General features: G+C 41.1%; 1 protein-coding gene across 1 annotated transcript in view; it reads right to left on the reverse strand.

The window, feature by feature from the left end:
- The window catches only part of LOC145546355 (immunoglobulin kappa light chain-like), a 53,268-nt gene extending 32,226 nt beyond the window's left edge, over positions 1-21,042 (reverse strand). Inside the window, exons 1-2 of the mRNA XM_081592946.1 lie at positions 20,962-21,042; positions 20,438-20,734 (exon numbers count right to left, since the gene is read on the reverse strand). Coding sequence (XP_081449072.1) covers positions 20,438-20,734; positions 20,962-21,010 — 346 coding nt within the window. The 5' untranslated portion in view covers positions 21,011-21,042. The remainder of the gene's footprint in view (positions 1-20,437; positions 20,735-20,961) is intronic.
- Between the last annotated feature and the right edge of the window lie 5,346 nt (positions 21,043-26,388).

Raw genomic sequence — 26,388 nt, forward strand, 5'->3', positions numbered from 1 at the left:
GCTATTCTCCCAGAACGTCCCACCCTCACCTTCTCCCTCAGAGTCCATAAAATTGTTCCATGCATCTGTGTCTCTTATTCTGTCTCGCATATAGGGTTATCGTTACCATCTTTCAAATTCCATATATATGCATTAGTATACTGTATTGTTGTTTTTCTTTCTGGCTTACTTCACTCTGTATAATGGGCTCCAGTTTCATCCATCTAAGTAGAACCGATTCAAATGTATTTTTTTTAATGGCTGAGTAATATTCCATTGTGTATATGTACCACAGCTTCCTTATCCATTCGTCTGCTGATGGACATCTAGGTTGCTTCCATGTCCTGGCTATTGTAAACAGTGCTGCGATGAACATTGGATCTTCGTTGCTGCATACAGGCTTTCTCTAGTTGTGATGGGTGGGGGATGCTCTTCATTGCGGTGTGTGTGTTTCTCATTGTGGTGGCTTCTCTTGTTGAGGAGCGCAGGCTCTAGGCACACGGGCTTCAGGAGTTGTGGCTCATGGGCTTAGCTGTCCTGGGGCCTGTGGAATCTTCCGGGACCAGGAATCAAATCCATGTCCCTTGTATTGGCAGGCATATTTTTATCCACTGTACCACCAGAGAAGTCTCAAATCAACTCTTTAAAAGGCTACTTTACAAAGTATTCTTTAGCTTGAATTTCAGAGAGTATTGCTATTTTCTGTGAAATTAACATAAAGCTTTAAATTCTGATTGGTGTTTTATTTTACCATCTGTTGCCTTGAAATACACAGAAAAAGTAAATACTTATAAAAATTATTTCTTCATCAGAAAAAGGCTTTGAACTTTTCTTATAGAGCCTGTACACAGAGAACATAATATCCCTAATTCTAAAAAAGAATCTCTGCCTCCTTCATGTTATCAGATAGTGTTATTGGTGGAATCATTTGAGTGTGTTATTGTGGAGTCAGAATTTGTGGGGTGGAGAGTGTGATATGGTTACATAGTTTGTAGTCATTGTTGTTGTTCAGTTGTTCAGACGTGTCTGACTCTTGCAACGCCACAGACTGAAGCATGCCAGGCTTCCCTGACCTCTACTGTCTCCCGGAGTTTGCTCAAACTCATGTCCATTGAGTCGGTGATGCTATCTAACAGTCTCATCCTCTGCTTCCCTCTTCTCCTTTTGCCTTCAACCTTTCCCAGCATCAGGGTCTTTTCCAATGAGTCAGCTCTTCACCTCAGGTGGCCAAAATATTGGAGCTTCAGCTTCAGTCCTTCCAATGAATATTCAGGGTTGATTTCCCTTAGGATAGACTGGTTTGATCTTCTTGCTGTCCAAGGGACTCTCAAGAGTCTTCTTCAGCACCACATGTCTTGTAGACTTTGATCTATAGACTTTGTCAGCCCAAATAGTACAAACCCACATTGCTTTGGCCAAGATTAGAGACAGACATAGGATTGCATCCTGACAGATCCAAATGGAGGTTCTTTCTGATGAAAAGTGAGACTTTCTCCTTGGATGATAACTGAGATAAGCCATGCAGCAGAGGGAGCTCCCCACCTGCAGGTCACTGGACTGGATTCCTGAGCCCTGAGCCCTGTGAATGTAGTGGGTCATCTTTCCTAAGTAACTGCACCTGTTATTGGCTATCGGAAAAATTCACTGATAAATATTCTAGTTTAAAGGGAGCTCAGGGAAGGTTCTGTAAATGTCTTTATTATCTGAGTTGATGGAGAAAAAAGTGTGTTAGTCGCTCAGTCGTGTCTGACTCCTTGCGACCCCACCAGGCTCCTCTGTCTATGGGATTTCCCAGGCAAGAATAGTGGAGTGGGTTGCCATTCCCTTCTCCAGGGGATCTTCCCAGCCCAGAGATCAAACCCACATCTTTTATATCTCCTGCATTGGCAGGTAGATTCTTTACCACTAACACCACATGGGCAGCCACTCTGTTTATGGAAATATTATCTTTACATGCCTGATTTTTATGTTTTCTCAAGGCCATATTCTCTCCTTGCTAAATCTTAGTGAGGAATAATAAATGAAATCAAATTATGGGCTCATTGGAGCAGTTGTAAGGCATAGTTGTGAAATTCAGTAATTCGCTAGAAAGTGTTGACTACTTGTTAGAAACTCACTTAGATCTTACTCATCTTTATTATCCTTGCCCTTGGAATTAGGAACTTCTACAAGCCAGAAACTGTTTGGCTCTGATTATGGTTCCTTAGCAGCCCTGAAATTTAAACCAACCATAAAAATTTATGTTAATGATCTATCCAAGAAAAAAAAAGATTGTACCAAAAATACTTTCATAAGGCAAAATAAAAGAGGAGATCCTCTTGATTACATGGAGAGATTAAAACATATATTTCATGGTCAACAAAGTTTCTGGCTTAATGATAAAGTTTTAAAACCAGAAAATTAATTTGTCTTAGATTTATGATATCCTCCAAACTCCTAGAACACAATAAAGTGATAAAGAGGGCTGTTAACAAAATTTGTCCCAGATTAATAGATACCGGTCCTAGTCTCATGGAAGTCATCCAGCTTTGGGTGGAGCCCCGAGGGGCAAAGAGTTCTGCAGAAGGTCAAGCTTTCAGCGGAAGCAGCCCAACCACTTGGACCAGTGAGGATGCCGAAGACTTAAACAACACTTTCAACCATCTCAGCACCATTGGCACCTAGGGAACACTACCACAACAGAGGACACACAGGCTTTTTAAGATATTTGGTATCATAATCCATATTGTGGAGCAGAAGTTCAGTCAACAAATGTAGGTAGATTCAAATCATACAAAAAATATTACCCGAGTCTAAGGAAAATATATTATAAATCAGTAACATGAAATCAATCAGGAGATCAAACCAGTCAATCCTAAAGGAAATCAACCTTGAATACTCATTGGAAGGACTGATGCTAAAACTGAAGCTCCGATATTCTGGCCACCTGATGTAAAGATCCGACTCATTGGAAAAGATGTTGCAAAAGATGCTGCAAAAGATTGAAGGCAAAAGGAGAGGGCAGCAGAGGATGAGACGGTTGGGTAACATCACTGATTCAATGGACATAAACTAGGGCAAACTCTGGGAGATAGTGAGGGATGGGAGGCCTGGCATGCTGCAGCCCACAGGGTCACAAAGAGTTGGATACAACTTAGTGACTGAACAACAACAACAGAAAAGTAACAGAAAAGTTTCTCAATTATATGAAACAATAATACCCTGTTCAGTGAAACTTGGTTCAAACAAAAAATAAAAAGAGAAATTAGGCACCATTTTACATTGATGGAAAACATTTCACATTAATATTTGTGGGTTGCAAAAAGTGTGACTTTTTCTCACTGAATTTACAGCATTAAATATGTATTGTTGGGGCTTATCCCTTAGAGACAAATATTTCCTTTCTGCTTCAGAGCCAATCACTGTTCTTGCTGGAATTTTAACAACCTTGTGGCCTTTGTCTTTATAAGCCTCTGACTTTTTTTCTTCTCTGGAACACTTCAGTTTTACCTGAATCTTTGTCTCCTGAACTGCTATTTCTAAGACTCTAAACAAAGCTCTTTGTTCTTTGCGGTCTCGGTACTGATTATTGTTCCACACTATTCTACTGGTTCTCTCATGTCATATACAGAAGCAGAGAGTTTTGTTGAGCCTCCATCCCAGATGGTGGCTCAGATGGTAAAGAATCTGCTTGCAATGCAGGAGACTGGGGTTCGATCCCTGGGTCCAGAAGGTGCCCTGGAGAAGGAAATGACAACCCACTCCAGTATTCTTGCCTGGAGAATCACATGGACAGAGGAGCCTGGTGGGCTGCAGTCCATAGCGTCTCAAAGAGTCAACATGACTGAAGCAACTTAGCATGCATGTGAGCAGAGGGGCCTGATGGGCAGGAGTTTGAGTTCAGGGCTGTACCACGGCAGGAGGCACTTGCATACCTTGTATGCAATAATAAACTCTGACATTCTCAGCCTCCACCCTGTTGATTTTAAGTGTGAACTCTGTTCCCATTCTGTTGCTCCTTAGCCTATCTGGAACTCTAGAGGCCCAGTTAGATGTCGCCTTGAACAGGAGCTGTGGAGACCAACCTGACTTCTGCAGGTACCAATGCAAATTTGGTGCTTCCTTTACTGTGTACATGACCTTGACTAGACCTGCAGGAGACGGAGGCTGGCTTTCCAGGACTGATGAGCAGGGAGAGTGGAGTCTGGGTCAGCACAATAGCCCCACTGTATCCTGACATAATGAGGGAGAATGCAAGGTGACATACGAACATTATGAACTATTTTCATAATCTTCCTTCTGTTATTTATTTCAAGTTAAGTAACATTTTGTGATTTTGGTTAATATCCTAATATATCCAATTTCACAAAAGAGTGTAAGATTTGCGATGCACAAAGGGGTCTCTGAAAGTCATCTACAACATCCCGCTCTTTCTGTGTCACAGTCTTCACCAGAGGATAGGTCCTTGTTCTTTCTAGAATGTTCCTCAGACTCATAGACCTAAACATCACATGCCTCTTCCCAGAGGATAAAATATATGCCTCTAACTCTTGGACAAAACAGACATGGAGGGCAGTGGTGCCCCTAGAACTCACCCCCCATCCTCTGTCTCATCCCTCCTCCGTCCTCACCTGGGACCCAGAGCAGGAGGAGCCCCAGGAGCTGAGCAGAATTTCATTTTGAGAGTTTATCTGATGAGTCATGATAAGTCAAAGCAAGACTAGAGCTGATCTTTTATCTCAGACTGAAAGTTCTCACCCGAAGTGTTTGATCTCAATCCTCTCTTAGGGACCAGTATGCAAATACCCTGGTGGGTGCAGCCACGTGGAGAGTGCCAATGGGAGGGTGAGGGCTCTTGCGAGAGGGCAGAGAAATATAAAATGTCTGTGTTTGAGGGAAAACCAACAGAGATAAAATCAATGCTTCCCAATGGGAAAGAGATGTAATTAAATGTTTCCTTCATTTCCTCAGCCAGTTTTCTAGTTCTCTAGTACTTTTCCAGTTACATTTACACTTCTCTTTAATAAGCTTAAGTTTCATAAATATTCAGTGATGCTTATTCTCTTTTCATGTTTATTTAAAACATGAAATAAATGTTTGTACTTTTTAAAAAATTGAGATTAAAACAAATGCAGGGTAAATGGCAGAAATCTTATTTGTGCAACTGAGTCAAGTGTATATAAGTTCACTGACCAAGTCTTTTCCAAACATCTCTCTCAAGGAGCTTTTGGATCAATAATGACTCCTCCTAATGCAACAAAGTAGCTGTTATTGTCACATCTATCACAATAGTTTGGTTTTTCCTGGACTTGAACATTATGTAAATTGAAGCAAGCATTTTTTTGTTTCTATCTTCTTTACCTTTGTTGAATCCTTTATTCCTTCCTGAGGATTTGAGTCAGTTGATCTGAAGGGTTTTCTTTTGTAATTTTTATAGGCATACCTGCTAGCAATGACTTTTCTTCACTTTTGTTTATTAGGGGGTATTTTTACATTTCTTTGTTCTCAAAAGATAGTTTCGTTATAAAATTCTTGTTGCCTTTTTTTTTCCTTTTGGCACTTTAAATCTGTCACTGTTTTGTAATACCAACTGGTCATGATAAAAATTTAGTCAATGAGAGTAGTCCCTCCTTATCCGGAGTTTCACCTTCAGCAGTTTCAATCACCAGCAGTCAATTGCATTTTGAAATTACTGCTCTCCCTAGGGATCTGGTGGAAGTATGGTCAGGTCATGTGGAAATTTGTTATAAACAATACGAAGAAAATCTTTCCTGGAGAAGTAAATGAGAATTGATTTAACATTATAGAATTACTATTTCACAAATCGTAGAGTACTTGATTGTCAGATTCAAAGAAGGAGCACTCATTCATTTTCAGGCTAAAAAGTGTGAGAACTTGTGAACTAGAGAATGAATGGAGAATCACATTGATTGATTTGCATATATTGAAGAATCTTTGCATCCCTGAGATAAATCCCACTGGATCGTGGTGTATGATCCTTTTAATGTGTTGTTCGTATGTCACCTTGCATTCTCCCACATTAATGTGTTGTTGAAATACTAGTTTACTAGTATTTTGTTGAGGATTTTCCACTCTGTGTTCATCAGTGATATTGGCCTGTAATTTTCTTGTTTGTGAAATCGTTGCTGCTTTTGGTATCAGGACGATGCTGCCTCTTAGAAAGTTTGGGAGTATTCCACTCTCTGCCATTTTTGGAAGAGTTTGGGAAGGATAAGTGCTATATCGTCTCTAAATGATAGAATTCATCTGTGAAGCCATCTGGACCTGGATTTTGGTTCATTGGAAGATTTTTAACACAGTTTCAATTTCATTGCTTGTGCCGGGTCTGTTCATATTTTCTATTTCTTCCTGGAATGGGTGGAGAGAGTGCTGGGGAAGAGGAGAAAGAGCTGTGTAATAAAGGCACCTTCTCAAAACCCTAAAAGACACAGGCTTCTTTGCCTTGTGTGGAACCAGAGAGCAGAGTGAGGACCAGAGGTACTGCTCCCAGCCCTTAGACTGTATACATTCAATATGGTTTAAAGAAGCAATTTAAATCTCCCCATAAATAGTGACATAAAACCACGGTATACTTGGTTTAGAGAATACAGAAAAGTGTCCATTCCTTCCGTAAGCATCTAGTGGACACCAAGTCCTGTGAGATTACTAAATGGAGTGAAGCGTAGATCCAATCAGAACTGAGACCTTAAGGACCAGCTTTCCTCTGCAGCCATCACTCTGTCCTCATAATACCTTCCAGGGGAGCTGAGGGATGCATTGAGACAGAAACCAAAAATTGACACATAGATTAAACCAGCAGAGAACAACAAAAGCGTGGTATAAGCAGAGACTAACTGAATAGCTGAGGACCCCAATCTTGACCACACCACAGTAACTCCGTTGCCAAGTAGAAATCCTTTGCTTTCTCTTCTTTTGTCTCTCTCAAAAAACTGCTTTATTGGTGTTATTCCAAATTGTAAGACAATCTCTGTACATTCAGGAATTAGAGCTTTACCCATAGCCACTGTGGTTAACACACTGAATCTTGAAGTTAAACCATCTCAGTTGGATTGGAGCTCCATAACTTACTTGGTTGTGTGATATCAATCAAATTTTTACTCTTTACCTCAGTTTCCATACTTGTGAAATTGTGAAAACAGTAGTAGATACTTTACAGTATATTTCTATATATTTTAAGTGTATTTCATCCACAGCCAGGGTTCAGCATCATCTTTTGTCCAACAGGTTCACAAGTCTCTTAATCTTAATTTATCAATCAGTTCTAAAGCCTGTAGATCTATAGTCATGAACCTTCAGACTCTTTCAGTGTGTTTTCTCCCACTGCCCATTATATTTTGTCCTGTGAAAACTAGAATGTCACATTGCTGTTCTCTTTCTTATATAATCCTTATTCAGTTTTTTAAATCTTTTTACTTTGTCTCCAAAACTTAGCCCATGACATAGAATAAGGAAAACTACTATTATCAGTTTGGGGCCTACTCTAGGGTATTTTTTCAAGTGTTTTGGACTTCATTTTCAATCAGTCACACTAAGAAGCATATGCTTGAGAATAGTATTTTGTAATGTGGAGTGTTTTATTCAATTGTGGATCAAAAAATTAATTTAGTGGGCAACGAGCAATTGTTTAATGATATAAACTAGAATAACAGAATAAAATAAAATGAGCTAAAATAGAATGAAGATCCCTGTGCGTGTTGTGTATACTAATGAGAATTACTTCTTCTTGGATTTATTTTTCATATATGTTAGACATACATGGTCTATATATGCATGCTGGTGATTCAAATATTTTAGCATTGCTGGCTTAAGGAATCCCTGTGTTACACTGGATTTTTCCAGTTTTATTTTTATGACTAGAAGGTTCAGTATTATTCCTGTTAGTTTGAGGAAAAAAGCAGAGGAAACTTATTAAGATCAAGCAGTCGAAGCAGTAGAGGTCTGTCCTGTGATGTTGTGGTTGTTGCTGCTGTTGTAATTATGGAATAAAATTGGAGAAAAAATAGCTGAAAGATTTACAAGTTGTTCTCTTCCTCATACTCACAGTTTCTTTACAGACGTATAGAGGATGGTCCAGGAATCTCTGAATCTTCCAGAGAAGCCTTGTTCATTCTATTCTAAACGTCTTCCTTGGCATGGTATTGCTTTGAGTGACATGCTAGATGGAACTGGGATGTGGACTTGAATATTGGGAAGAAATGTTGAAACCTCAAGTACTGGTTAGAGGGATAGGGGACTAGTGGGTTTATAGGTTTAATTAGGTGCCATTTATTTCTATGACAGAGGAGACATGATAAATCAGACTTAATCCTGGAAGAGTTATTGGATTATTTTGTATTTAGGAATTATTACTGTTATTTTTTGGCTGTACCTTGTGGCTTGCAGGATCTTAGTTCCCCGCCCAGGAATTGAACCTGCACCCTCAGCAGTGAAAGCACAGAGTTCTAATCCCCGGACTCCCAGGGAATTCCCCTAAGAATTCTGAATACTTGCTAAATAGGTTTTTTTAAATTCAAAGTCATTTCACATTAAAAAGTTATCGACACCCACTGAGTTTTGGAGGATACCATTGTCCTGGCTTTGAAGTAGAGATTTGCATTACTTATGTGAGTTACATCTGTGAGGAGCAGGAAAATTCTGCATTGTTTGGGAAGAGTGCTTGAGTATTGATCACATTTTTTGAAGGAGAATGTTATGTCACAGCACTTTCCACACTATTAAATTTAAACAGGGCAAATAGTCTCATACCTAAAAGAATAAACGGGTCGTATAGTCACACTGTTGAAATGGAATAGTACCCTATGATCCCTGGGCTCCCCCCATGTCCTCTGCCTGCCTTCTGTCTGTGGAAAACTTTCATCAAAGAAAAAGTTTAATCAGAGAGGTGAGAACATATGAAAACAAAGCAAAACAATCAAAGGAGACCAAATAACAATGTAGTCATTAAGCATAGTCAAGGGCCTTTAGTTCTTTCTCAAGGGCTATAGATAATATTCTCAGCCATATCCTGTGAGCTGTCTTCTAGATACTAGAATACTAGGTGGAGAAGGTAACACGTGATGATCAGACTGTACCCAGGACATGAACTGCCACAATTCAGAGAGCTGGCCTCAACGAAATCGGAACAAAAGGGCCCTGGAACTGAAGATTAACTGTACCTAAAACAACCAAGCTGGTCAGACCATCAGTGACCAATCTGAAGATGACTGTCAGAGCTGACCGTGCTGCTTCTGCATGTCGCCCCCTCCTTCTGTCCACAAAAGCTCTTGCCCCACTGGTTGCCAGTGGTGGGGGGGGAGTCGACCTTTGGACAGATGTCTGCCACCCTCCCCCCACCAGTTGCCAGCATCTGAAATAAAGCAAATTTTCCTTCCCACCAACCTGACTGTTTATTGGCTTTTGAGTGGCAAGCAGCTGGACCCACCACAGCTTTTGGCAACACCATCACCAAGAAGGAATCAAAGTATATGGCCTTCTCACAATGGAGAAAAGACAATCTCTTTAACAAGTGGTGCTGGGAAAACTGGTCAACCACTTGTAAAAGAATGAAACTAGAACACTTCCTAACACCATACACAAAAATCAACTCAAAATGGATTAAAGATCTAAACGTAAGACCAGAAACTATAAAACTCCTAGAGGAAAACATAGGCAAAACACTCTCTGACATAAATCACAGCAGGATCCTCCATGACCCACCTCCCAGAATATTGGAAATAAAAGCAAAAATAAACAAATGGGACCTAATTAAAATTAAAAGCTTTTGCACAACAAAGGAAACTATAAGTAAGGTGAATAGACAGCCTTCAGAATAGGAGAAAATAATAGCAAACGAAGCAACAGACAAACAATTAATCTCAAAAATATACAAGCAACTCCTGCAGCTCAATTCCAGAAAAATAAACGACCCAATCAAAAAATGGGCCAAAGAACTAAACGGACATTTCTCCAAAGAAGACATACAGATGGCTAACAAACACATGAAAAGATGCTCAACATCACTCATTTTTAGAGAAATGCAAATCAAAACCACAATGAGGTACCATTTCACGCCAGTCAGAATGGCTGCTATCCAAAAGTCTACAAGCAATAAATGCTGGAGACAGTGTGGAGAAAAGGGAACCCTCTTACATTGTCGGTGGGAATGCAAACTAGTAGAGCCACTATGGAGAACAGCGTGGAGATTCCTTAAAAAACTGGGAATAGAACTGCCATATGACCCAGCAATCCCACTGCTGGGCATACACACCGAGGAAACCAGAATTGAAAGAGACACGTGTACCCCAATGTTCATCGCAGCACTGTTTACAATAGCCAGGACATGGAAGCAACCTAGATGTCCATCAGCAGACGAATGGATAAGGAAGCTGTGGTACATATACACAATGGAATATTACTCAGCCATTAAAAAAATACATTTGAATTGGTTCTATTGAGACGGATGAAACTGGAGCCCATTATACAGAGTGAAGTAAGCCAGAAAGAAAAACACCAATACAGTATACTAATGCATATATATATGGAATTTGAAAGATGGTAACGATAACCCTATATGCGAGACAGAATAAGAGACACAGATGCATAGAACAGTCTTATGGACTCTGAGGGAGAAGGTGAGGGTGGGGCGATCTGGGAGAATAGCATTGAAACATGCATATTATCATATGTGAAACAGAACACCATTCCATGTTTGATGCATGAGACAAATGCTCAGGGCTGGGGCAATGGGATGACCCAGAGGGATGGGATGGGGAGGGAGGTGGGAGGAGGGGGGTTCAGGAAGGGAAACACATGTAAACCCATGGCTGATTCATGTCAATGTATGGCAAAAACTACTACAATATTGTAAAGTAATTAGCCCCCAACTAAAATAAATAAATTTATTAAAAAAAAAACAACAAAGTATATGGCCTTCTCACTATTTGCAGGTGAATAAAAAAATGCTATAGAGCTCTGGATTCTTTTTTTTGTTGTTGCAACTTTCCTGATTTGTCGTTTACTATCATGTACTGAATGTTGAAATTAGAATAAAATGAGTTTTAATCATATTCCATGAAATTTTACCCTGCTTTCCTGAACTCCATCACAGTAACTCCAAGCATAGTTGTGGGAACATAGAAAGGAACAGGTGCAGTCTGAACTCAAGGGTCAGCAGGTAGCATAAGAGGATCATTCCTGACCTGTAGCGCTATGTGAGGATGCTCCAAGGCGGGTGACTCTGTAGTATCTCTAACCTACAGGCCTCTAACTGTGGGCAGGGTACGTGTCCTAAACCAGTCTACTGAACCAGAATAAAGCCCTAAATTAGAGAGGGATGCACTCCTGCTGAAGATCATAGGACTCTACACTGGATTCTGCTAATACTAGGCTAAGTACTTTCTGAGAATTAACTGTCTTGGCTAGTTATTGTGACTCTTTCTGAAGTCCAGAGGCTGGGTCAGCACCCTGAATTTTTCCTTGTCCACAGAGTGGAAAATTCAATATTGTTAAGATTTTATTTCCACAAATTTGACATGTAGAGTCAATGCAATCCAACTAAAATCCACAAAGGATTTTTTGAAGTTGAAAAGATGATCCTAGAATTTATGTGGAAATTCAAAGAACCAGGAAAACCTTAAAGAATAAAAACAAAGTCAGTAGACTTATAATATCATTCTTCTAGATTATTATAAAACTACAACGATCAACAGTATGTGTACCCTCGGTACCTAGATAGACAAACAGACAAAGGAGACAGAACAGAATCAAGAAGAGCTGGGACTTCCCAGGTGGCCCAGTGGTTAAGGTCTCGCCCTCCAATGCTGGGAGTGTGGGTTTGATCCCTTATTAGGGAGCTAAGACCCCACATGCCTCCTGGCCAAAAAATTAAAACATAAAATACAAGCAATATTATAACAAATTCAATAAAGAGTTTAAAAATCTTAAAAATAGAAAAAAAGAGCCACAGGCACAACCACTTGATTTCTAACAGATGCACTAAAGTGGGGTACAATTTCCTAGTTTTTTGCTTGTTTATTTTTGTTTCATAATAAATGGTGAGGAGCTATGAGATATGGAAATGTAAATAAAATTCTGATTCATCTAACACTAGGCAAAAATACAAATTAGAGTTATAGTTTTCATATGAGAGGTAAAATACTGAGGCTTCTAGAAGAAAGTTTAGGAAAATATCTTTGGGCCCTAAAAGTAGCCAAAATTTATTGAACAGGACACACATGTAAACTCATGAAGCAAACACAAGAGAATGCGGGAGACCTGGGTTTGATCCCTGGGTTGGGAAGATCCCCTGGAGAAGGGAAAGGCTACCCACTCCAGTATTCTGGCCTGGAGAATTCCATGGACTGTACAGTCCATGGACTCGCAAAGAGTAGGACACAACTGAGCAACTTTCACTTCACTTCACTTTTCTTTTAGCAGAGTGTTCTTTTGTTCTTATGTGTGTGTGCATGCTAAGTTGCTTCAGTTGTGTCCCACTCTTTGCAACCCCATGGACTGTAGCCCACCAGGCTCCTCTGTCCATGGGATTTCCCAGACAGTAACACTGGAGTGGGTTGCCATTTCCTCCTCCAGGGGATCTTCCTGACTCAGGGATCTAAACTGTGTCTCTCATGCCCCTTGCATTGGCAGTCAGGTTCTTTACCACTAGCACCACCTGGAAAGCCCTCTTCTGTTCTTGTCAGTGTTCAAAACGTGCTTTTCTTGCCACCTTTTCATCTAAGACAGGTCCTATCCTGGATGATAGATTTCAAGAAACTGAAAGAAATTTTACAAGATCTCTGTATTTGGTACCTGGGGATATCATTGAGGCTAGAATGTCTTCCTCTTTGACCTCTACTGAATTGTGCAGTTATCCTTAATGTGCAGGTAAACTAGAGCTGCCAATGCACGCTAGCGGCAGAGAGGAATATATCTGGGATGTAGGGATTTCTTGGAGTACCCCTTAGTACTCTCAAGTACAGAGGTAAAATTTTTCCATCAATAGAAGAATATAGTAGCACGTGTGTGTGTGTGTGTTAGTTGCTCAGTCGTGTACGACTTTTTGTGACCCCATGGACTGTAGCCCACCAGGTCCTCTGTCCATGGAATTCTTCAGGCAACAGCACTGAAGTTGGTTGCCATTCCTTTCTCCAGTAATTGAACTCGGATCTCCTGCATTGCAAGAGAATTCTTTACTGTCTGAGCCACCAGGAAAGCACTGCAGTAGCACAATACATGACAAATTTCAAACAGTTTAATTCGTTAAGGAGTAAGAGATTAGAGTTACTGTACAGCAAAAGGGTTGCTATACAGAGCAAGGGGAATGTGAGTAGTGGAAAAATAAAATTATAAATGCTATTCATGACTGACTTGGGCCCAATTTCAGAAAACAGAGCTTTATATTTATGTCTCTATCTATCTCAGTTTGCACCTTCTTCTTTCCTTATATTTATTTATAAGGTTTACTTATAGTGATTAGCCTTATAATTCTGTCTTTAAATTTTATTATGTAAACATGATTGCGGGTGAGTTAAAAAATAAAAAGGCATCCCCTTTGGGGAAATAGAAAGATTTATCTTGAGTTTTACAAAGGGTCATTGTATGATATTAGACTGAGACACAATGGTGTTGTATTTTTGATTGGAATCTTCAACAAGGGTCAACTTGTGTTTTGGATGCCGGAGTATCACAGAAGTGAGCCAGATTGCCTATTTCTTAGCTTAGCATCACTCTGTGTCCACCTGGACTCTAATCTGCATCCCTTCCCAGAATCCCTTTCTGAATAACTTTCATCTAATAAAAGCGGCTTCTCTGTGATTAGAAAATTGGAGGAAGGAGGGACACCATTCATCTCTAGTGATAGTCACGCACCCAAGTCACCTTGTGACAAGGCAGCAGATGTGAGAGATGTAGGAAACACTGGCCGGGGAGGAGGAAAGTGAGACAGGGAAGCGAACAGGGACAGTGACAGGTACATCAGCAGGCCTGTTGCTGATAAGCATACCTGGTTCTCAACCCCATCTGGAAACAGAAGGATAGGTCACTGAGTTATTCCGCCTGAGATGTGAGAGAGCTGAGAGGTATTTATTCACCTCCTTCAGTCACTGACTGAGGGTTGTTCCAGGAGATGCTCCTTCTAGTTTCTCTGGCCCACCAAGGAAGGTATGAAGTAGAGGCCTCCCCAGCTTTAGAGAGGACAGGGAGGTGCAAAGAGAGCCTGTGGGAGTCAGCAGAAGCACAGAGAAGTGGAAAGACTCAGGATACTGACAGCAATGCTACATTGACCAAGAAAAAAAATGTGGCTTTCAGTCTGGAGTTCCTAGTGTCACTGGGTCTCTCTGGTACATGATCCTGGCAGCCTGGTTGCAAGCAGATTCCTTAGAAACTCAGGCCCAAGGAAGCAGCAAGAAATTTGTGCACAGGCTGTACCACCAGAGTTTGGCCCCTCCAAGTCCTGCCTGCAGAAATATAATTGAGGGCCCCGGCTCCAGGGCAATGGTGCTGGAGGCAGAGTAAGTTTCATTTACCTGCTGCTGAACCGGGCTGGGATGCTCCTGCCAAAGCAGAGATCTGAGATGTAGGGGGGTTCAAGTCTTTGTCTAAGTTATACCTTCCTCCCAGAGATACAGGCAAGCCAAACTGGCATCTGGGTCAGGATTATGTCCCCACTCACTGCTGAAGAGTAACAGAGAAGAGTGTCCTTTTATGCTGACCCGTTCTCTGGAAAATCAGGTACTAGAGAGCTGCACCTGAGCCCCCAGAAAGATGGGGTAGGAAGTGCTCAGGGCACTGGGAGTGCATGAGGCATCAGATCTTTGTAGAGACTTGGGTTAACATGGTGAGTTGGGTATGTGGCACAGAGGAGACCAGAAACAAAAACAAAAACAAAGGCTGCTAGAGAAAGAATTCTTTGAACTGTGCCCATTTAGGACCTGAGATGGGAGTAGTAAGCCTGTGAAAATGTCTGAAATACTTAGGAGAAAAATTTGCCATCCCTTGACAAGGACCTACAGGAAAATGATGCCCCTTGACAGGAGAAAAGCAGCACCTTTGTGATACTTCTCTTCTTAGCCAGCCTAGAATCACTAAGACTTTAGACTTCAAAAGTGACCAATAGATTGACTATCAGTGAGTGGGAGAACACTCAAGTATAGAGAGATGTCAGTGTAATTTGTATTGTTATTGTTGTTGTTTAATCACTAAGTCATGTCCAGCTGTCTGTGACACCATGCACTGCAGCACGTACGGCTTCCCGGTCATTCACTGTCTCCCAGAGTCTGCTCAGACTCATGTCCATTGAGTTGGTGATGTTATAGGTAATTAGTATAAAGTCCTTCAATAAAATCCCAGTTGTTGTTTTCCACTGATCATCAACCTATTTGCCTTCTGAACAGTGACTCTCCTGTCTCACTTTCGGGCTCTTTCCCACACATTCTTGTGTGAAGTCTGCTTCATCCAGAGGGGTCCATCCAACCTCCACTAAGGATCTAACAGTTATTGCCTTTGGGGAACATGTGGGGACATTGATAACAATGGATCCCAACCCGAAGGACAGGCAGGAGTGTCCATTGATGAAATGGGCTTTCGATCAGAACCAGCCCATGTCCTTGTGGCTCTTTGATCAGTGGTCTCCCCCATGGAGCTCCTCAGGCTGTGTCTGTAGGTCTAAGGTCTAAGTTCTTTCTTCTCACATGCACAAACCCAATCAGGACTCACTCTGGCCTCCCCTAAGCTGTGAATCCATAATCACCTTTCTGCCTCCCTCCCTGAGAAGCCAGCACTGACTGCCTGGAAGTTTTCATTGTAAATTATCAAAATATACCTCAGGTAAGAACCTGGCTGGATGAGTCAACAGCTTCTCCTTAAGGACAGAATGGAGGAAAATCTGTGAACACACATACTAGTACCACATAATCCCTGATTCGGTCTTTTCTCATTTTTCTTGTCTGTTTCTTGATGGCAATTCTATTTTAATGACCCTGAGAGGAAGGAGGAATTAAGGAGAACAAGAGACTCTTTCATGCTTAAAATATCAAGAGAAATGGAGACAGAGAAAGTGAAATTCATGAACTCTTCAAAATGATTTGGTTTCTCCATCCATGGGCACAGCATGACTAAGATGCCAGGGAGGGCACTATTTCTTATGGTTTCCTGTCTTTCATGCCTCCGACTCCCCACAAGCACTCACACAGACCTATGAGAATCACCGTCCTTTACTAAAAAAGCAGATCTAAGCTCACCCTCCCCAAGCTCTTCCCTTGACATGTCTTTTCTATATAAGTTAGAATAATTTTAGAAGTGAAAGAAAAAACACTGTAGCAATGGCTTAGAGAACAACAGAAAGTCTGAAGGTTGGTGCTTGTAGTGATGGTGCACCAGCTCACTGACTGCAGAGAAGACCCAGGTTCTTTGCATATTTATGTTTTACCACCTTTACTGCATTCACTGTTCAATTATTGGCTTAATGCCTCAAGGACACAAGAGGGCTGCAGTTGCTCTGAACATCATGTCTTCCTATGTGTTTCAGGAAGAAATGCAGTGCAAAGCTCTTTATCTCCCCTTATTTTATGAGGGTTTAAAACCCTTTAGGGAAACCATCCTCACACTGTCTGTCTTTTATTTCTGCCTGCCTGAACGGATAGCATTTTCTTCTAATCCCTGATCCTCCTCTGACTTGGGGAGAAGCTTACCCATCTTCACCTGTCACAGCAGGACAGAGTTGGGCTTCCGTAAACCTAAGGAGAAGCAGGAGGGCTACTGTAGACAAGGTCAAGTACCTCTGCTGCATTTAAAATTTCACTGTGAATTTAAATTTTTTTAAATCTCAAATTCAATTTTATTATAACCAAAACAGTTGAATTAACTGTACATAATAAAATACTGTATGTAACAGTTACAGATTTTGGGTATATAGATAGATAGATAGATTTAGATATAGATAGATTTCCCAGGTGGCTCAGTGGGTAAAGAATCCACCAGAAATGCAGTAGGTGCAGGGAGATGTGGGTTTGATCCCTGGGTCGGGAAGATCCCTCAGAGGAGGGCATGGCAACCCACTCCAGTATTCTTGCCTTGAGAATCCCATGGACAGAGGAGCCTGGTGAGTTACAGCCCATGGGGTCACAAAGAGTCAGAAACGACTGAGTGACTAACATTAACAGAGACCATAGAATCAGACATGAAGTAACAACAGAACAGCTACAAGAGACTACAGTGTGGCTGGCAGTTCCCACAGAATGGGGCCACCCTGAAAGTCTTGTTAACCTGTACTGACTGGCATGAATAGCTTGAGTTATCTTAACAATACATTCTCATATTGTTATTGTTGCTTAGTCCTTAAGTTCTGTCTGGCTCTTTGAAACCCTGTGGACTGTAGCCCACCAGGTTCCTCTGTCTGTGGGATTTTCTAGGCAAGAATACTGGAGTAAGTTGCCATTTCCTTTTCCAGGGGATCTTCCCAATCCAGGGATCGAACCCTCATCTCCTGCACTGGCAGGCGGATTCTTTACCTCTGAGCCATCAGGGAAGCCCACACTCTGATACACATAGCCCAAATGGTATAAAGGATGACATGCAAAGACCAGTTATTCCTACTTTCAACAAAGGATTCCAGATACTAGAAAAAGTACTGATTAGACTCTCAGACTGTATCCTTGGCACCAAGCACAGTGATACCAGGACAATAGATTTGATTGCAGAGAAGGCTACCAAGTGACTAATGGGTAGATGGTATAAGCAGTGTACATTCGCTGGTCAAAGACATGACTCCCCTCCCTGGTGGGACTGAACAGGTTGGGGTGAGATTTCATCACATTACTAAGAATAACAAGCAATTTATTTATTTTTTTTTTTTTTTGATTTTATTTTATTTATTTATTTTTTTTTTATAAATTTATTTATTTTACTTGGGGGCTAATTACTTTACAATATTGTAATAGTTTTTGCCATTTAAAACTGATGAATTATTTGTTTTTGTTTGCTTGTTTGTTTTTTGTGAGCAGTCCTAGGCTGTAGAAACTACTTGGAAATGTGGAACTCATGAACTGTTTATTTCTGGAATTTCCACTCAGTATTTTTGAACCATACTTGACTGCAGGTAACTGAAACCATGGAAATCAAAACTGAAGATAAGTGTGGATTATTGCACACAAGAAGCCTGGTAGGCTACAGTGCATAGGGTCGCAATAGAGTCCTACACAACTTAGCAACTCAACAGCAACATTATACACACACCCAGCCTTCTTGTGATCCTTGCGGTGCATGCACGCCATCTTGTGGCCATTTATGGAGCGACAACCTTGTGGTGTCTAGGGCAATGTGCGCTTCTTGCAATTTTCAAACGTTTTCTTTCAGATGGTTGCAACAAATACAGGTTGCCAGGTGCTATCCAAGAATGTGGCCACATAAGATTGCAATTTGTAATTTTCAGTTAGATATTAATTGTCTAAGTATTGCAACTTCCCCACCAAATCTGGGATCCAAAAGCTGTGGAGGCCATTCAGTCATCTGCTGTTCAAGCCTCTCTGCTCACGATGGAGTGACTGTCAAGTCATCAGGTTTGAGGCACAGGATTCAGTTAGTCTGTGTTTACACTGCACTTTTGTTCTCCTTAGTCATAATTCATGGGGCAGTTTCTCTCTTATGTCTCACTGGCATCCCTCAGTTTCCTTTGGATGTACTGGGAGGACAGGGTGATGGTGTACTGGAAAAGTGGTCTTTAAATTCTCAGTTCTTACTAGTTCTCAACTTTACTCTGTTTAGTGATGTCACAGGAACCAGGTGGTACCATCTTCCATGATGAAGACCCTTATCTATCTTTCCTAAAACAAGCACATCCTGCATTTTTGTGGTGGTGTAAGCCTACGTTTACTGAAAGATTCAAATTGTCTAAAGTACACATGGAACAAAGCGTCTGAAGTTTGGGAATCGTGTCTTTGGTTTCCACTTTGCTTCCTGGTTTTACAAAAGGCGATGAACCTGTACTGTTTAAGACTGTGAGTGTTCTTTGGGTATGTGTGTGTGCTTAGTTGTGTCTGACTCTTTGTGACCCCATGGACTATAGCCTGACAGGTTCCTCTGTCCATTAGGTTTCCCAGGCAAGATTTGCCATGCCCCCCCTCCAGGGGATCTGCCAGACCCAGGAATCGAACCCACGTCCCTTGTGTCTCCTGCATCTCCTGGGTTGGCAGGCAGATTCTTTACCACTGAGCCACCAGGGAAGCTCAGGAACCTGTTCTTAACTCTTGAGAATATTGCAGAATCTACTGCTAAGGCAATAGCTGCCAACAAAATTCCTTAGGCTCTCTGGCCAAAGTTGATTTTAATCATAGGATTGTCCTCATTCTCTTTTGCCACCCACTTCTCCTTTTGCCTTCAATCTTTCCCAACATCGGGGTCTTTTCCAATGTGTCAGCTCTTCACATCAGGTAGCCAAAATATTGGAGCTTCAGCATCAGTTCTTCCAATGAATATTCAGAGGTGATTTCCGTTAGGATTGACTGATTTGATCTCCTTGCTGTCCAAGGGACTCTCAAGAGTCTTCTCCAGCACCACAGTTGAAAGCATCAGGTTTCAATGGGTGGCAGAAGATATGGTAGATAGCATCACCGACTCAATGGACATGAATTCGAGCAAACTGCAGGAGATAGTGAGGGACAGGGAAGCCTGGCGTGCTGCGGTCCATGCAGTCTCAAGGAACTGAACACAACCAGCAACTGAATAACCTGATTCTCTTTTAGCTGAGCAAGGAGGTGCCTGTGCTGTGGCCAACACCACCTGCTGTGACTAGCTTAACTCTTCTAGGGAAATTGAAAGTCGGTTATGTAAATTGATTTAAAAAGTTGACTTTTTCAGCAAGGTCTTTTTTTTTTTTTTTTTTGGATATATTTGATATTGATTGCTTTGGGTCTTGGAGACCAGGACTTCAAAGTATGCTATGGAATGGATATTGGCAATTATTCTGCTTATAATAACCATAGTGGTCCCTCTGGTCATGTTCTCTCAGATTTTCACATGCATGCTCACAGTCCTTGGATACCAAGCAAATGATTCCCCTAAGACTGGGGCAGTACAAAAGAAACAAAGAAACCAATTTAAAAACTGTAAATCTGAACTCATGTTCTGTGCATATCACAGAGATTAAACAAAAAAAATGTCACGACCTGTGAATATCCACAAAGGACCGACAAAGCTAAGAAAAGTACAGGAAAAACTTGGACGCCCTCTGCTCTTTTGCTGCTTCTGCCATGCCAACACTGTTGCTCTGATGGAGCCTTAACGTGTGATACCTAAAGTGTAGCCAAGGCTCTCGTGGTCCAGAGCCCTCACTGCAACCTATTTCCTGAGATCTCCACCATCTTCCTCTTATACAGACTCAAAGCATCTGCTGTCAGTTCCCCAGAGAAGCTGCACTTTGAGCAGCTGAGCCACCCTGGCAGGGAGGTTTGTGTTCAGGGCTGTATCACTGTGGGAGGATTTTCTGTACCTTGATAACAGTAATAGACTCCAGCATCCTCAGCCTGCACTCTGCTGATAGTAAGCGTGAAATCTGTCCCTGACCCACTGCCAGTGAACCTGTCTGGGACCCCAGTGTAACGGTTGGAAACCTGATAGATCAGTAGCTGTGGAGACTGGCCTGGCTTCTGTAGGAACCAATACTGATAAGTTTTTCCATCACTATACAGGAGGCTCTGACTTGACTTGCAGGAGATGGAGGCCGTCTCTCCAGGGACAACAGACAGAGCGAGGGGAGTCTGGGTCAGCACAATGTCTCCACTGGATCCTAAAATAATCAGAGAAAGGATAAGATTTAAGACACACTTCACAGTCATACACAGAATTTTCTGTTTGTTGTTTACTTTAGGCTAAATTAGTTTAGATTCCGATTAATACCCAAAATATCCCATTTCAAAATGTATCAGAGGTTCACAAAGAGAGGTTCATGAAGAGCCGTGCTGCCCCCAGAGTTCACCCTCCACATCCTCCTTCTCATCCCCTCTCCATCCTCACCCGGGACCCAGAGCAGGAGGAGCCCCAGGAGCTGAGCAGGGAACCTCATGTTCAGAAGTGTGGACAAAGGAGTCCTGATAAGTCAGAGCAAGACCAGAGCTGAGCTTTTATCTCAGACTTGCAAGGGAAGGTCCTCCCTGGCGAGCAACATGCAAATCTCCTGGTTGGGGCAGCGGTGTGGACAGAGCCCAAGGGAAAGAGTTGGCCTCTCCTGTCAGCAAAGTAACAAAATACTTTCTGTGTTTGTACCTAAATAGAGTTAACATTTATGCTGTCCAAGTAGAGAGAAGACACAGGTTTAAATGTTTCCTTCTGTTTCCTCTACCAGATTTCTCCTTCTTTAGCTCTTTCCCAGGTAGATTTTAGACTTCTCTTCAGTGAGTTTTCATAAATATACTCAACTTAAGCTTTTTTTCATATTTGTTTGAGCCTGGCTTTGGTCTTCTAAAGTTGTAATTGAGATAAAACACACGTAGAACAAAACAAAAAAGTCTTAAATGTGCAACTGAATACATTTTTTATGAATATGCACTATCTGCATGATAGTACAGAATATTTCAAACTCTTAAGACGTATCCCTTTATTCACCTTCCCAGTCAATAAATAACTGTTCCTGGTAATTCAGCACAGGTAACCGTCATCCTGACATCTATTACAATTGCTTTTTTCCTGAATTTAGACTTCACAAAAGAAGTAAATGTTCTGTTATTGTTGTTTATAACTTTGTTTTTGTTTCTTTTCTATTTTTGACACCTTTATTTCTCCTTTTATATCTGAGTTGCCATCAACTGTCATTTCCTATGATTATGAAGGCTTTCTTCTTAAATTTCTTTTTTTATAATTAAATTTATTTTTAATGAAAGGATAATTGCTTTACAGTATTGTGTTGGTTTCTGCCCAGCATCAACATGAGGATTTCTTCTTAAATTTCTTACAGGAAACATCTGCTAGTAATGATTTGTCTTCATTTTTGCTTATCAAACCTAAGTAAGGTACTCAACTGAAGATAAGTTGAAACAAAAGCTGAGAATCTCAGGGTCAATTCTTTTTATTTCATCTTCAACAGTTTCAGAAATCTACAAAATTGTAATACAGATTTTTAGAAAAAACAAGACCCACTGGAAAAAACAAGATTATTAAATCACTTAAACTGATTTTTAAAAGCAACCAAAATGATCTTTGACGATTTTCATCTCCAGTTACACAAATTGAAAGTTCAGAACCAGAGAATCAAGGATTGAATGAAATAGCTAGTGGTCATTTCTTTCCTTGAAGTAAGTGTACAGCTTCTGCATCAGTAAGTGAAAGTGGTGATTTTCTGCCTTAGAGGAGCAGCAGGCTTACCTGTGAATTTCATATCTGCTTAGTTTCTTTGACCAGGAGCCATGGATCACCCAAGTTAAATGCTCTTTGAAGTATCAAGAGCCCTCAGCTTTCAGTGCTTCCAGAAATTTTCATGTACATTCTTCTAAAGAACCTATTAGGACATGAAGAGAATAAGAACTAGAAATTTTAAAAAGTAATTATGCAGTCAATTCTGAACTCCCTCGAACAGTCACAGGAAGAAATTATAAACCTTAACAGAGATCAGTGGGCTATGATAACTCATTACCAACTTCCTCAGACATACCCTCCTCATACTTCATATTTTTTCTCTAGTAAATTGGGAACATCTTCAACCCAGAGATTGGCGCTCTCATATTCTGAAATTCTAAAAGCACTAGGCACAGTTTGAAACCAGTTATGAGAACAGGCTGATTCATATATTATCCCAGAAAATCTGATTGCACCAAAATGATTTATTTAAAGCAAAATGAAGAAAAGAAATGGATTAATTCTGTGGAAAAAATTAAAGCAAATATCTGCAAGTCAGTAACAATTTTGGTTACCCTACAGACAAGAGCAACGGTTGCAGTTCATGGCTTAATGCAGAAGTTTCCAGATTCAGTAAAGTAATTTACCTTCGTTTCCAACTTGTAGTGTTGGTATTAATGATAGTTCAATCTACACTGAAAACATATAGAAAAAAAGAAATAATGAAAAATCTTTCAACAAAATTTGTTTCAATGTTAACATTTGCAGAGAGAGAGAGAGACAGAGAGACAGAGAGGAGGGAGGGGAAGTGTAATTTGAATAATCACCCTTTTAGCATTAAATCTACAATGTGATAGGGGCTTCCCAGGTGGCCCTAGTGGTAAAGAACTCCCTTGCCAATGCAGAAGATGTGGCTTCGATCACTGGGTGGGGTAGATCCCCTGGAGGAGGTCACGACAACCCACTCCAGTATTCTTACCTGGAGAATCCCATGGACAGAGGAGCCTGGTGGGCTACAGTCCATAGTGCCGCAGAGTCGGACATGACTGAAGTGACTTAGCACACACTACAACGTGATAGACAAATACAATAGTCTTTGGACTGGAACTAGCAGCAGGAGAAAGATGTATATTAAAATTTTGACTTGACTGCCCCCTAGTGTGCTTTGACATAATGACCAGGTGAAAGTATTAATAAGTAAAATATTAATATGGGTACAGAAACTATAATTTCAAATGTCAAACCCTCCTAACTAGACCCCAAAATTGTCTCAAAATAAACAAAGTCATCTGAAAATGATCTGGGAACTCTTTCTGGGCTGCCTGGTAACACTCTGGTGGTGGTCTGGTGGCTGGTTTCCTCTAGCTGGAGGTACATTCCAGACTGTATTTGGAGCCACTCTGTTCTACAGTTGACATCAAATCACACGAAGTCTTTTCCCCCAAAGATAAGAGAGCTCTCAGGTGTACCCCACAAACAAGGTGGGGGTAATATTTTCTTCTGAGTTTAATGTGTGTGTTTTTCTTTAAACAAAGACATTGCTTGCCAGCATCACTGACTACTACAAACAACACATTCCACATCTATGAACACTGGTCTGACTCATGGACCAGGGGACACGGACTCTGCCAGATTTCAGAGGGGTCAGAAAAGCAAAGGGCTCTGCAGTGGGTTTAGCCTGTGGTGCAAGCAGCCCTGCCTCCTGGGCCAGTGAGGACACAGAGAGCTGATCAGAGACATCAGCCATTAGGACATAACCGACACTCAGAGAACACATGCGTGAACAAGAGCAAAATATATATTTCTTTTTAAACAATTGCTAAGATAGGTCATATTGTGGGTCACAAGACAGTCAATAAAATCAAATGAATTCTAATTGTATAAAGTATAGTCTACAAAAACAAGGAAATAATATTCAAAGTCAGTAACAGAAAGTAATCAGAAAAATCTTCAAGTATTTGGAAAATAAATAAGAAACTGCTTTTAAAAAAGCTAGAGTCAAAGAAGAATCCAAAGAGAAAAGTAGAGCTCACTGTGAATTGAAAAAAAAATATTGTGTATCAAAACTTGTGGGAGGAAAGAAAGCTGAATTCATAGCAATAAACTTGTGTAGTAAAGATGAATTGCAATCAATCACCTTAGCTACCACTTTGATGTACTAATAAAATTTAAAAAAAAGTTACAGTAAAACACAAGGGTCTTTCACGAAGAGGGACGTGGCCATGTAGACTGTGACACAGGTACCGTGACACAGGTGCAGCTTGCAGTACTAGAATCATCTCAGGGTGGGAAAATGCATATTACCAGCTTCAGATCTCCCACCCATTTTTTTTGTCTGGGTTGTTTATTTCTTTGTTTTTTGATACTGAGCTGCATGAGCTCTCTGTATATTTTGCAGATTAATCCCTTGTCAATTGCTTCATTTGCAAATGTTCTCTCCCATTCTGAGGGCTGGCCTTTCGCTTTGTTCATGGTTTCCTTTGCTGTGCAAAAGCTTTTTGCAAGTCAGACAGCAAAAGACACATATCATATGATGTCGCTTACAAGTAGAATCTTAAAAAATGGTACAAAAGAACCTCCAGAACAGAAATAGAGTCACAGATGTAGAAAACAAACTTATGATTACCAAGGGCGGAAGGGGAGGAGGGACAAACTGGGAGACTGGGGTTGACATATGCACACTAATGTATATAAAGTGCATATTCAGTCACTTCAATCATGTCCAACTCTTTGCAACCTTGTGGACTGTAGGCCTGCCTGGCTTCTCTGTCCATGGGGATTCTCCAGGCAAGAATACTGGAGTGGGTGGCCATGCCCTCCTCCAAGAGATCTTCCCAGCTCAGGGATAGAACCCATTTATAAATATATATAGAAATAAAGTAGGTAACTATTATTAATAAGAACCCACGTATAGCACAGGGACCTCTACTCAATACTCTGTAATGACCTATATGGGAAAAGAATCTAAAAAGAGCATATATGTATATGTATATGTAACTTATTCACTTTGCTGTATGGCAGAAACTAATACAACATTTTAAATCAACTGTACTCCAATTAAAATTAATTAAAAATACAGCAAAAAGTGCACATTACTAGTTTCACAAGAGAAAATTTTGAGAGTGGATAAACATTTTGAGTAAATACTCTGAGTGAATTCAGTGATGAGGAAAGTCAAAGAGGATTTTTAGACAATGTTGTTATGGTTCCTTATATATGTGAGCTTTGAGTTGCTCAAAGTCCAAACACCACTGTAGCGCAGGCAACTTTTTATTCTCCAGTTGGTTAGTGAGAGTGATGATGTGCTGGTAAAGTCATGAAGCGAGTGCCTTGAAGGGATTAAGCGGCAGTGGTGCTGTCACAACCAGACTAGAGTGTCCTGCCAGTGACATGACTGAAATTCTGTGCAGCTGTGAGGTCAGTAGGGAACCTAGGAGGTGCTCCTGGGAGACATGGCAGCCATTGCTTGGGGGGACTACAGAGTGTGAGCACCCTTCTGGGGAGAAAGATGGAGGCTCACGGAGGCTGTTCTAGCGATGCCTTGACCCCTGATTACACAGAAGAGGTGCCCAGGCATAGGCCACCATGACTGTGGTGTCTTCCTCAGGCTCCACAGACATTTCCACCTGAGCCCAGCCTGGTGACAGATTGTCCTCCGGGCACCGCAGCTGCTCCTGCCACCCTGAGGGTTGAGCCTCTGGAAAGCTTATGTTTGGGGCCCTTATGCTGTGCAGGGTCCAGTGAGTGGCCTGCTCACAGAAGTATGTGCACTGTCTCCAGTTTCCAGATTGGTGACTGTAGTAAAACATCAAGAGAATTTCGGATGGATGTGTCTCCATGGCGAATATATACAGAAATATACACTGAAATTTGCCATTTGTTTTGGTATGTGTTAGAAACCTTGTATACGGATGATTTTGAGGGATTTCTAGTTAAGTATGGGCTTCTCAGATGGTGCTAGTGGTTAAGAACCAGCCTGCCAATGCAGAAGATGCAGGAGGGGGGAGTTCGATCCCTGGGTCAGGAAGATCCTCTGGAGAAGGGCATAGCAACCCACTCCAGTATTCTTGCCTGGAGAAACCCATGGATGGAGGAGCCTGGCAGGCTACAGTC

The sequence above is a fragment of the Giraffa tippelskirchi genome, chromosome 4 (assembly GCF_054371585.1).
Source record: "Giraffa tippelskirchi isolate mGirTip1 chromosome 4, T2T-mGirTip1v1.2.pri, whole genome shotgun sequence".
NCBI lineage: Eukaryota > Metazoa > Chordata > Mammalia > Artiodactyla > Giraffidae > Giraffa > Giraffa tippelskirchi.